Source organism: Montipora foliosa, chromosome 9 (genome assembly GCF_036669935.1).
Source record: "Montipora foliosa isolate CH-2021 chromosome 9, ASM3666993v2, whole genome shotgun sequence".
In the NCBI taxonomy this organism is placed as follows: Eukaryota; Metazoa; Cnidaria; class Anthozoa; order Scleractinia; family Acroporidae; genus Montipora; species Montipora foliosa.
The window spans coordinates 34,836,572-34,849,071 of NC_090877.1; the positions used below are offsets into that span (position 1 = coordinate 34,836,572).

The window sequence follows — 12,500 nt, forward strand, 5'->3', positions numbered from 1 at the left end:
TTCATTGGAACAGTTTCTCCTCATGAGACACAACCTTTTATTAGCCTTAGCCACTATGGATTTATGCCCGTTCCGTAGATATAATCACGAATATCAATACCTTTTTCTCGTTTCACGGTTTCCACGCCAGATCTGTTAAAAGTGTAAGCACGTTAAACGCTTTATCTTTTTCTTTGTAGGTTGAAAACAGAGCTCACTGCAGTTGTCTTCGAGCAAAGAGAACTAAATGAATCTGTAATCAAACATTTTGACTCTGTCCATAGCGGTTCGAAATATCCTTCATAACGGCAAATACACAGAAAACCGAAATCTAGGAAGCATTCTTCGTATCTCTATTGGTAACCTCCTGTCCTTTGTTTGAAGGAATATATTGATCAGTCAGTGTGAAATTCAAAGAGCAAAATGCAGACAAATATAGGGTAAAATCACAGACTGGGGAAAAACCCAGACCCTTGGCTAATGCTAAACTTTTATAGGGTTCAGAAGTTCTCGTCTGGAGAGGTTTGGTCAAAGATTAAGATATTGACACATACAGACAAAGATAAGCAAAAGCATATTTTTTGAGTAATCCTGTAGCTATTCAAGACTGCTATTTTCATTGGTTCCCATGACTTGCAGCCTCCTTTGTTATTATCAGCGCTAGGTGTATTATTTCTGTTGTACTGATAATCTGGCCTCGGTTGTTCAAAAGGTGGATAAACGCTATCCACAGGATAAATCTCTATCCAGCGGATAAGCACTAACAAAACCAATTGAGTTGTCCAGTGGATAGTGATTTATCCAGTGACCAAGCTATCCACCCTTCGAACAACAGGGGCCTGTTGTTTTCGTTCTCCAATCACAGACCGCGTCTGGAAAGCTACAGGGTCTCCTCATTTTTTAAAAGCTATCATAGTCTTATAGAAGGCAAAGAAACAGTTAATTTAACGAGAAACTGTTTGAATATTTGGTGATGTAAAATATACATAATCCCGTTCAAAAAAAACCTCATTCGTTGGCATTCAATTGAATCGATAAATCGATTCTAGAGTCGAAATGGACAAATAAGAGAAAGCGTGCATTGTCCTGGGAAGCTTGACTCAAGAAGAACACATCTGAAAGAATGGGAACACTGAGGGTTTCATTTGAACACGTTTTAGCTCTGTTTCACTGGCTTTGCTAATAGACGTCATTACCCTAAAAATATATACAAAGACCTCAACGAGTAGTTCGTAATCACACGAGTTCTTAGATAACGTGTATCATCATTTGTGTGTTCACCTTCCTATAGCAGTTTTAATGTTCTAAATTGAGATTTGGTGTTTCTAAGAATTCAGTGAAACCGTGCATGGATCACTGAACGGACCAGCTCGTTCTCTTTCATCGACGGCACGAACAGAAAAGAAATATTTGCTGCCGGACGAGAACTGAGTCAAGGTACAAGCCATCGGAAGAGGAAGAGCTTTTACAATTCCAATCTTTTTCCATCTGATGGGATGACCATTTGATTCCGCGATATCCTGACATGCAAACAGTTCATAGTTATCGATTTTGATTGCTTCTTCGTTATATGTCATGTTCCAAGAAAGGACAATGCCATTGCTCATTACGGCAATAGAAGCTGAAGGTTTAGGAAGATGAAAAATACTTGCTTGATTCGCAGTAGTACGCAAAGGAAGACTGGTGTTGGCTGAGCGCGGAGCACTTCTTTGCGGATCTCTCAAATGCTTTTCTCTTAAAGGAGCACTGGATGTAATGCCTGGAGATTGAATAGGTGGTGTCGACTGCACGCTACGCTCATTAACAACTTCACTTGCTTTCACGGTTTGCTGTTGTTGGTCCTGAATGACCGGGCGAGCTGGTTGTATTGGTCTTCGATCGTGAATCGCTACTTCTTGTGCGTTTTTCTGCAGTGACTCATTCCCTAGCGGTGCTTGAATCAGCTGATTCCCTAATCGAGGAATCGCATTTTTACGGAAATTTTGATTGCACGTGGTCTCCGTCTGCATTGTTTTCCCCTGGGTGATCTGTATTTCTCTTGAAGAAGGCTGCTTCGTTTGCGCTACTCCAGTTGGTTCACAACGATGCCTTGCAGAATGAATCAGTCTTTCATCTGATAATATCCTCTTCAGAGACTGGCTTTGAGGTTCTCCTAATCCAGTCGTAGATTGCTGGCACTGCAGTTGCCGTTGCATCGGCTTTTGCTGAAGAAAATACTCAGGGGAAGGCAACGAATATCTAAATCCAATGGGGAGCACGTCCTCAACTTTTTGCTTTCTTCTAGTAGGTACCAGCATACCTTGTTGAGTTCGCTTGATAACAGAAGGCTGTTGATGAAGTTCAGCACGTTGGCGTTTTTCCTGAGGAGTAGAATCGTCCCTGTGGGTACCGCCGTTAGCACCCACGTTCGCCAAAGGGACTACTCGTTGTCGTTCTGCACTTCTGCATCCATCGTTTGTTACTTGAACTGGTGATAGCGGTTCAGTGCTGAGACTACGATTTGAAGGGATAAAATCTTCCTGATCCTCTACGTCTGGATGGCGGTTTGCGTCCTTGGAAGGCACTTGTTTGTCATCCTTCGAATGTGGCACAAGAATATTTTTACTTTGTCCACTTGGCACGTTTAAAGTGGCACTACCCTTGTTTACAGCGTCACCTGAATTTATCGAAGTCGAACAAGCCAAAGAAGGTGCATGGACCGTCGCGTTTTGATGTGACTGGGACTGCTTCAGTTGCCTAAACGAAGTCACGCGATTTAGGGGCAAATTTGAAAATAACTCCTTTGGTTGTGACGTTCGAAGTTCCTTTGATGACGGAATGACAGACTGTTGCTGCATCTCGAGATTATGAAACGTTAATGGCTCTGGGTTCGGTGTTATCTGTTCTTGTCTTATCTGACCTGACAACAGAACATTGTTACATTCTTTGGACGTTTGCTTATGGCTTTCCACCTTCTGATAGTTTTGACATTGCTGATTCTGTTCTTGCATTTTTAACTGCTGTATGAGGGAATGGGCTGTTTTTGGCGCAGACTGTTGGAGCTGCTGTGCCGGGAGAGTCAATGGTTTGGACGCACCTTGCTGCTTCTGTTCGAGCTGTCGCTTCTCTTGCAACAGCTCTCTTAGTTCAATTACGTTTCCTCGATTTTGGCCAATCCTTTCAGACGGGGAATTGGCGAGTAGAGATGTCCGAATTTGAGACACAATTCCAGAGGTTGTTTTCGGCTGTTCAAGTGGTTGAGAAGTAGCTGTGAAAACTACAGATGTACTTGCCCCTAAGAAACTAATTTTTTGCTGCTTATGAGATGCCTCGTGATTGGTGGGTTCATTTCGCGCAAGCTCATCTGTTTTCCAGCTGTTTGTGGTGTTGGGCTTGGACGCGGATGTGAACGAGGCAGCGTCAGGGTACGCAGTGGTCACCGTGCCTGAACATTTTGGCTCGCGTCGTAATATAACAGGGCCGGTAGGAAAAACGCCAGGACCCTGCAAATAGTCAACAAACAAAGTTGTTCATCATACTGAACATATGAAGGAAGAAATATAGAGGCTTGTGGAGCGTGTAGCCGTGGGCCTTGTGGTTTGAAGAGGTTTTAGAACGTACCCGTGATGAATTGTCCATCACGAACCATCAAGATTTGTAGGAATGGGTCGCTAAAATCGGAATCATTTACCCGGTCAATGACAATCAAATCTATGGCTTATCGGCAATAAAGTGAAACCAAGTTTATAAGATTACCTTGGTAGCCTCCGTTATATATTTCTTAAAGACATCCTGTAGCCTTTTTGCATTCCACCGTAGCTCCTTGTTTTCTCTCTCTAGTTGTTGTATGCGATACTGAAGATGGACCAATTTTGAAACAAAGGCCTCTTCAACTACCTTTGTGCGCTCCTCAATCACGTCTTTCAAGACCTAAAAACAAAAAACAAAAATGAACTGGGCAAGTCACGGTACATACAAAGTTAACACGTCAGAGGAGGTAGGGTAGGCATTTGGCTTGTTCCTATAGCCTGCAAAAAAAACACAGCACACTAAAGTCTAATCGGCCAGTAAAAAAAAGAGGATTTACGTGTTTGAAATTTTGCATGTCTGCAGTTGTTTGCTTGTTTATTTCTTTGTCATCCTTGAAGGTTTCAAGAGAAGTCGCCTTAACGTCTTTTGCTCCATTGTCAGCTGTCGTTAAAGCTAAGACAAAGGGACAGAAGAAGAATGTTAATTGGATTTGTCCACTTAAAATAAGAAGGTGAGAAATCTCGTATAGTAGTCTGAGGAGCAGGCGTTCTTTGATAAACGCGAGTTGAATTTACAGAAAGTGGTTTTCGACGAACTTTCGTTGAAAGGCCGCCATATTGGAAGCTCCGCACGAGAGATAAGGGTCTAGAGGAGGAGCAGGAGGAGGAGCTGTTTTTCAAATCTCCCTTGAAACCACTTTTTAGCTCGTCCAGCGATGTCTGAGTTTCTTCGTCCAAGATGGCGGCATAGATTAAATCAAGGGATTATTCAACACTTTTTACTCAAATACTCCTGCTGTATGCTATGCAGTCCCTTCGGAAATCAGACTTAACTGATTAGAGTGTAATGTGAAGTGCTAAGTTTCTACCCCATACGAACCATGTGAGCGTTAGCCCTACTGATGAAAATGGGCCCACACAAGGACAAAGAAAAACTCTGACCAGGGTGGGAATTGAACCCACGACCTTCGGGTTAGATCACTGCTGCTCTACCGACTGAGCTCCAAGGTCAGACGGGAGCAGGCCGTGGGGACTGAAGATGTTAAAGTCACGGTAATGAACATGTACAAGTACAAGGAAGGATTACTTTTGCGAAATACGTAATCCTTCCTTCGTAAATCAGTCGAGCGGCCCGCTTTTCTGAGGCGGTCGTGTTTTGTCACGCAAACGAATAAAAAGACCGACGATGGCTTGGGAAGAGAAGAGAAAGAAGGGACTCCTCCCTTTCTCTCATCTACCCAAGCCTCCCTCGGGCATTTTATTCGTTTGCGTGACAAAACACGACTGCCTCAGAAAAGCGGCCCGCTCGACTTATTTACCAAGGGAGTGTAGTGTAACGTGAAGTGCTAGATTTCTACCCCATATGAACCATGTGAGCCTTAGCCCTACTGATGGAACTGGGCCCACACAAGGACAGAGAAAAACTCTGACCAGGGTGGGAATTGAGCCCACGACCTTCGGGTTAGATCTCCGCCGCTCTACCGACTGAGCTACAAGGTCAGTTTTTCTCTGTCCTTGTTTTTCTCTGTCCTTGTGTGGGCCCAGTTCCATCAGTAGGGCTAACGCTCACGTGGTTCATATGGGGTAGAAATCTAGCACTTCACGTTACACTACACTCTCTTCAGTTAATTCTGTTTAAAATATAAGTGCTACGCGGCCAACGTTTGTATAAGCGTAACCTTTCCTTGTACTTGTACATGTTAATTGCCGTGACTTTAACATCTTCAGTTCCCACGGCCTGCTCCCGTCTGACCTTGTAGCTCAGTCGGTAGAGCGGCGGAGATCTAACCCGAAGGTCGTGGGTTCAATTCCCACCCTGGTCAGAGTTTTTCTCTGTCCTTGTGTGGGCCCAGTTCCATCAGTAGGGCTAACGCTCACATGGTTCATATGGGGTAGAAATCTAGCACTTCACGTTACACTACACTCTCTTCAGTTAATTCTGTTTAAAATATAAGTGCTACACGGCCAACGTTTGTATAAACGTAACCTTTCCTTGTTATTTACGAAGGGACTGCTCACAGTCTATGCTATACTACTCGTCTTATTTACCGTAGTTTGAAAATAACTCTTTCTCCTCAAAACTTAAAGCAAGTAATTGTCTTTGTGCTTGATTCTTACACAACTGTTTTAAAATAATATTTAAATGAGGATGCCCATTAAGATTCTCTTAAGCTTTCTCGTTAACTTAGACTATTTATCACACTTGGCGAATGCTGATTCGCTGAGACGGAGAGCATTTTTTTTTCTCAATTATGAGGGCGCTTTTGGTATTCAAGAGGGTATGGGCACTTGATCCTGATTGGTTAACAGTTGCTTAGCGAGAGAAAGCGAGACTGGAGAATCTTTCTTCCAGGTTCTGACTCTGATTAAACTGCCTTTTTTTCCCGCGGCTTCCCTCAATAATGTTGCCCTTTACGTGATAAGCATGTAATCGTAATGTGCCTTCGTACAATTAATGATTAATTTCACCTGTCTTTTCAGAACTTTAAAACTACTCGTGAATTAATCATTAATTGCCTTCGGGCCGATGGGATTGCATACACTTATCACAAGGTGAGGCAATAAAGTTGAAAATTTACTCAACTCGAGAGACAAAAACAGCCTCACTGTCAATCTTTGGTTAGCTTTGCGGTGACACTCAGGTCCGGGCTATTTTTAATTAGTAGCTTACGTTGTCTATAGTGTTACCTTTGTCCCCGGCTTCACTTATTCCATTATCCTCTCTTTCTCCAATTTTTCTGTGATCCTTATTACCATACCAATTCACTACGTCCACTTTATCTTCTTCAAAACTGCGAGTCTTGGCCTTTTCGGCCATTAGTTTCTCCCCATATGCCATGGTAATCCGACGCACTCTCTCGACGATGTCTTTGTTTAAGTCCAGTTTATTGATTAGCACTTTGGAACTATTTCGTTTGATATCTCCTGAAGTTATCGGCTGTGTTTGGGTATTTTTGTATCCTGTAAATAACAAAACCAGGTTACATGAAATGTCATTGAAAGTGAATAGAAAGCAAGAAGCCGCACGAGCCCCAATTTCAACGATGGCATCTCGAAAACAAGTCCCATACGTAGGTCCCTCGGCTTTCAAGAAGGAAAGTCAGTCTGTCCAGTCTGTGGAGACCACTGAACATGTCTTAACCCTTTGACTCCCCAGAGTGATTGATATAAATTATCTTCTCACAATATCAGAACATTTTTAAGCAGACTGGTGACGAGAATATAGAAATTCATCAGCAGGGTTTATTTTTGTCGAGATATATCATGAAATTCCAATTCATTTCCATCTTCTCCCTAACCCTAACTCTATTGACTAGACAGTAATGTATGGCAGTTAGTAAGGAGAATTAACATTCAGATCTTGGGAGTGAAATGGTGAAGAACTAAATTATTCCTCTTCCCCACAACGACTCACAAAGTTTCTTTTGGAATTGTACATTACCGTACGTCTGTCTAGGGGGAATGGTATTCCTCAAAACGGTTTACCTTTGTACCGGAAAGAAAGCTACGAGAACAAGATTTCGACTGGAACTGTAGCCAGAGGCTGTATTCACAAAATCGTACCAAAAATATGTCTTGAGATATAACTTATGAAAAAATTAGGACCTTTGTAAGATACGTTGTATGACCAATTCCCGAACGCTATCTTATGCTCATCCTGATCCCGGACAGTTATCGATTAGCAAGAATAAATCAACCAAAATAATTCTCAAACCGCATAATGGATACGAAAATTTGAATAATAAATGCGAAAAATAACGTGCATCACGTTGGCAACTAGAAAAGACGGCCAAGGACATTTTGGTCATTTTGAAAGGTCCCTGAAGCAGTTCAATGAGAACGGCTTGCGAACGACGAGTGGCTTTTTCCAAACTTGGCCTTAATAAACCTGAGATGCTCAAAATTTCTCCCCAAAGAAAGCGATAATTTTTCAGAAGGATTTCACCTGCATTGTCGAGCGAGCGTGAACAGATATACCCGTTCACGCCGTAAAGGTCGTCGACGATTGCTCGTCAACATGGCCGCCGCCATAATTCTGCGTGAAATTAATACATGTCTTGACAAGTTAGGACATCGAATTTGTCCTCCTAAGTTTAGGAGAAAAATCAAGACATATCTCAATATAGGAGGTCTACTAGTCATAACATCCTCCTAAGATATATCTTATGAGGCTGTTATGACTGAAAGTGCTTTCGTGAATACTGTCCTAGGACACGTTAAATGACGTAGCCTCAAAGTGAAGGAAAGGCTACATGGAGAGGAGCAAGGTGGGGGGGGGGGGAGGGGAGGGAGGAAAAAGCTAAAAGCTATTTTGGGGAGACAGAGAGGGCTCCGAAAGATCGATTTCAACAACATAGTAGGCTAAGTACAACATCTTTGGAGGTGCCTCGCCACATCCACATCAATTTACCCGGTCATGCATTCTCTTTTTAGGATACTAGAATTCTGACTGTGGAGCCGAGATGGCTGAGAGGGTGTGGGGAGAGGGTTAAAGAACGCCATGTTTATTAGACCTTTCGAACCAAGAGAAATCTCATGCTCGAACCCAGTCTCAGCTGTGGTTGGGAGCGATTTAATTTCCCTGAGAAAAGGACTACATCAATCACAAACTCGTCCGGGAAGTGATGAGAGGAATTGTGCAGCTGTCCTTCAGATCGGGGCTAGACTTTTAGCCGAAACCATTGTAGCTTTCGTCACTTTCTATCGAGTATAGAGGTCAACTTTGTTTTGCAGATTCAGGAGTTTCACATACAGTCCTATAGGCCATTCAAGCAACTGAATTCGTGAGGTTACAGGAAAGAGGGGAACACCGTCAGCTAAATTCGACAACACTATTCGCGGAAGTCAACCCTCCAACAACCGAGGTTTTTTAGGAGGTGACCCATTAGCCTGCGGACAGGCTTCCAGTTGGGTTTAGGGCGTGTTAGCCGAGTGTAGTCTGGGGCGAGTGGGACGAGCCAAGAGCGGTCTGGTGAGCAGGCTGGTGACCCATCAGAGAGAGCATCTCTAGGTTACCCGACCCGGGGAGTTCGCGCTTAAGACACAAATTCTCTAGAAAAGCTCCAAATTAGCGTTTTTAAAAGGGCATAACACTCTACAAAAATTATTTGTAAGATTTGCTTTCCAAAGACACAGGCCTCCGCGTTCTCGGTATTTTTATATATCACTTAATTTAATGAGGTGTGGTGATCATTCTCGTCACCAGAGCCTCGGATCGAGCCAAGGCTCTGGGAAACTCCATGTAGGAGAACATGCGTCCTAGGGTTCTTATAGGAAAAAATTGGCTATTTGAACCTTACGGCGCCTGCTCACTCCTCGTGCTAACATCAATGCACCAATTAGAGACACTTTTGATTGTTCTTCACGAAAACCAATGAGAAGACACTTTGTTTCGAGATTGGTGTGGTGATCTACTCTTGATGTAGAAATAATATTCAGACCGATTTTCCACGGAAAAGTCCTGATGGAGTGTGCATCGCGCTTGAGACAATACCTCAACGAAAGAAAATGTGGAAATGTTAACGACAGGAGTGAGAGAACTTTGTTTCAAAATTCACCTACCTGGTACATCGTCAGTCTCGTCGATTTTCCTAAGATAAAAAAAACCAAAAAAATTGGAGTGATGCATTAGTAAAGGCCTAAATCAGAGGGGAAACCGATAGTACCCATAACTGCCCCAGCAGATATCAAGGCCCGGGACCAGATTTCAGTCCAGGAGCCCGTTTCTCAAAAGTCCCGAAAACTTATCGGGCCCGAAAAGCCATTTGTGCACCTGCCAACCGCTTGTTCAGGAAAGCCGATCTTTTGACATGTTTTCAAGGTAACAAAAGGTAAACTAACTGTGACGTTTGACGACTTTTAAGTCGTCAAACTGAACGGAAGAACGGAAGAACGGAAGAACGGAGAGGATTTAAAAATCCTCTCCGTTCTTGAGATACAGACGGAATTGTTACACTCGAAAATGGTCCTTTACGTCTCGGGACTTTCGCGAAAGTCCCGAAAACGTTTCGGGCCCGAAAAGCCATTTGTGAAACTGTAAACCGCTTGTTTTGAAAGGCCGATCTTTTAACATGTTTTCAAGCTAACTAAAAGAAACATGTCCGCGAAGTTTGACGACTTAAATCCTGTCCGTTTTTTGAGATACAAAGGGAATTGTGGCACCCGAAACAGGCCCGAAAAGTTTCGGGACTTTTGAGAAACAGGCAACAGACCCGGGTTGCTCGATCATAGCATGGTTAAACCTTTATCAGCGCTAACCAGGCTTCGAGCAACCGGCCCCAGGCCCCTTTTCACCGTACCATTTTTCCACTCTCAAGGACGAAAATATTTAAAATACTGTATGCAATTAAAAGTAAACCATGGCAAATTTGCAAATGAAGAGTTACATTTGACACCAAGAAGAGAATATTGACCAATAATCAAACCTAACTTCACATTCTTTGGTATTATTACTGACCTCCGTTTTTGTGGAATATCTGCATTCTCCATTCTTCTAATCGGTGTAGAACTAATGAAAGCAATGTTATACTTAGTATAATGAAGCCCTCAGAGTAAAAGGTAAAATTAAAGGGAACGAAACATCTTTTTCACACAGGAGTAAAAAGTGAGACAATAAATAGAACTCGTTTGTTTGTTTGTTAGAATAAAGTATAGCTGGGACTCTTTTCAGAGAAGAAGCCAGACAATTTCAATGAATATTTAATAAGGAATCACTGGTCTTTAACACCTGCTTCAAAACAATCCAGGCTTAATTAACGAAATTAATTTGGAATGTTGTCGCGCATAAAGTGTATGTTTTTGTTGTTGTCCAAACGGGTTCAAAACTTTTTTTGTTTTCAATTCGCGTAAAAAAAATATTTAAAAAAAAAACAGCCGAGTTTATCAAAAGACAATTACTTCTTCCTTGAAGCTTTGAAACAACGTCGCTTTGAATAGACAACTATTTACTGGGTAAACAACGAGAGGTATGAAAATACCACAACAACACAACACTGTTGAAATTTTATGCATGACTTCAATAATATTTGAGAATTTTCGACCCACAAACATTGTCATTTCCATCTTGTCCAAAGCACATTTCTGGAAGAGATTTTCCATTGTGTTTTAACTTATTATTCCGTAGCTGTCCGTGCCTTTGTTGAACAGACGACCAGAAATTGAAGTGATTTGCATAAGAGATGAGATTTAACATAACAACGGGACAATTTTTCAATCATCTTCGAGGAAGGCCACTAGAAAATAGACGCGACCTTACGAACGTCTGTAAATGGATTTGAACTACAAACTCGTTGGGAAAATGTGACGCTCTAATTTGTCTGTGTGATGAAGATTAAGTTCTTCCTACTTTTCCTCCTTCCCCCATTCCAATGTTGGTGAAAAAACGGCAAAAGACTTACACAGTATATTGCAGGGGACCAATATACTTTTTGGTGCAAATGATATTTAACCTGGAATTTTTCCCCAGAGATTTGTCCAAAATTGTAGATACCACATGTACATAAGAGGTAGTCCAAGTACAAAGCCGCATATTTTTGAGTACAAAAAAAAAACAAATAATGCCACGCATTATTCCTTTGTAGTGCAATACCGACTGGCAGCTGCGAATTAATGCTTTTGTTTTCAATTCAATTCCATTTATTTGTTTATTAGCATTGCAATATCATCACAGTCCTAGGCGACTCGCAATTAGCGAAGCTACTCTAGAAGGGCCACCTTTTTAAAACAAGTCCTGTCTCTGTTATTGAACACATAGTATTTAATAAAACATGATCCTGTTAAAATCACAAAGTACATACAAAATAAGAAATCAGTTAATTAGTTAATTAATTACACAGTTATCAAGATACACTGTCGAAACATGACTAATTACAGTTTAAAATGATTCGATTTGAATTTAGATTTATCGAAAAGTTACTTTAACTTAACCTAGCGGGCGAGAGATATTTGCAAATTTCCGTGCAGCGTAAATCAACATTCGTCTCCTCAATTTCCATTAGTTTTAACAGTCGATTTTGGAGTTCACGCTTAATTTTGATACGAAGTTTCATTAGGATGCTATTCCACACTCTTACACCTATTCTAGCAAAGGAAAATAATGGTTGGTTAGTTCTAGAGGCTTTAACGTATAGATTAATCGCTGCTGAGAATCTTGTGAAATGATGATGAACCTGCTCGAAGTGGCTAAAGAGCATAGAAATATTAGAAAGGGACACGGTGATTGTTAATGTCACGCATCATAGAGGAAACCAAATGATAATAGAGCATTATTTCTGGTAGGATTCCGAGTGAACGAATAGCGGGGCACTATGAGCTTTGCTATCCGCAAAATACATTAGTCGTAGAGCACGTTTCTGTAAAAATGAGAACCTTATTTAGATGAATGTTATTAACGACAAACGCGTATCATGCTGAAAGGAATTTTAAACTGATTTGATTGACAATATTTCGAGGACATTACACAGTTGTAATATACATTGAATATCAAAGGCCGACAAACGGACTTCAAAGTTGAATGAAGGGGGTAGTTTCAAAAGAAACTGTGGTGCTGCGTCGGTGGGGAAGTAGTATACAAAAATTTTGGTTTTATCAACGGAGTTGATAATGTAAATTGGCCACCGTACAGAGATTCTAAAAGCTGACGTTTCGAGCGTTAGCCCTTACTCAAAGTTGTCCATCTTTAAAGGCAAAAGCGCGCCGATTTGTCATGTTTTTAAGCAGCAAAAACAACAATGTATAAATGAAATAAATCTATTTATTTGAACTGCGGGTTTTAGACGATCGAGAGAAGCGATC

At 41.6% G+C, this 12,500-nt stretch overlaps 1 protein-coding gene across 1 annotated transcript in view; it reads right to left on the reverse strand.

Moving 5' to 3' along the window:
- Nucleotides 1-12,500, reverse strand: part of LOC137971089 (activating transcription factor 7-interacting protein 1-like) — a 13,950-nt gene that overhangs the window by 960 nt on the left and 490 nt on the right. The window contains exons 2-7 of the mRNA XM_068817813.1: nt 10,165-10,215; nt 9,270-9,298; nt 6,396-6,668; nt 4,046-4,161; nt 3,715-3,888; nt 1-3,461 (exon numbers count right to left, since the gene is read on the reverse strand). The exon at nt 1-3,461 is cut by the window's left edge and continues 960 nt beyond it. Of these exons, the coding sequence (XP_068673914.1) occupies nt 1,305-3,461; nt 3,715-3,888; nt 4,046-4,161; nt 6,396-6,668; nt 9,270-9,298; nt 10,165-10,196 (2,781 nt within the window). The 5' untranslated portion in view covers nt 10,197-10,215 and the 3' untranslated portion in view covers nt 1-1,304. The remainder of the gene's footprint in view (nt 3,462-3,714; nt 3,889-4,045; nt 4,162-6,395; nt 6,669-9,269; nt 9,299-10,164; nt 10,216-12,500) is intronic.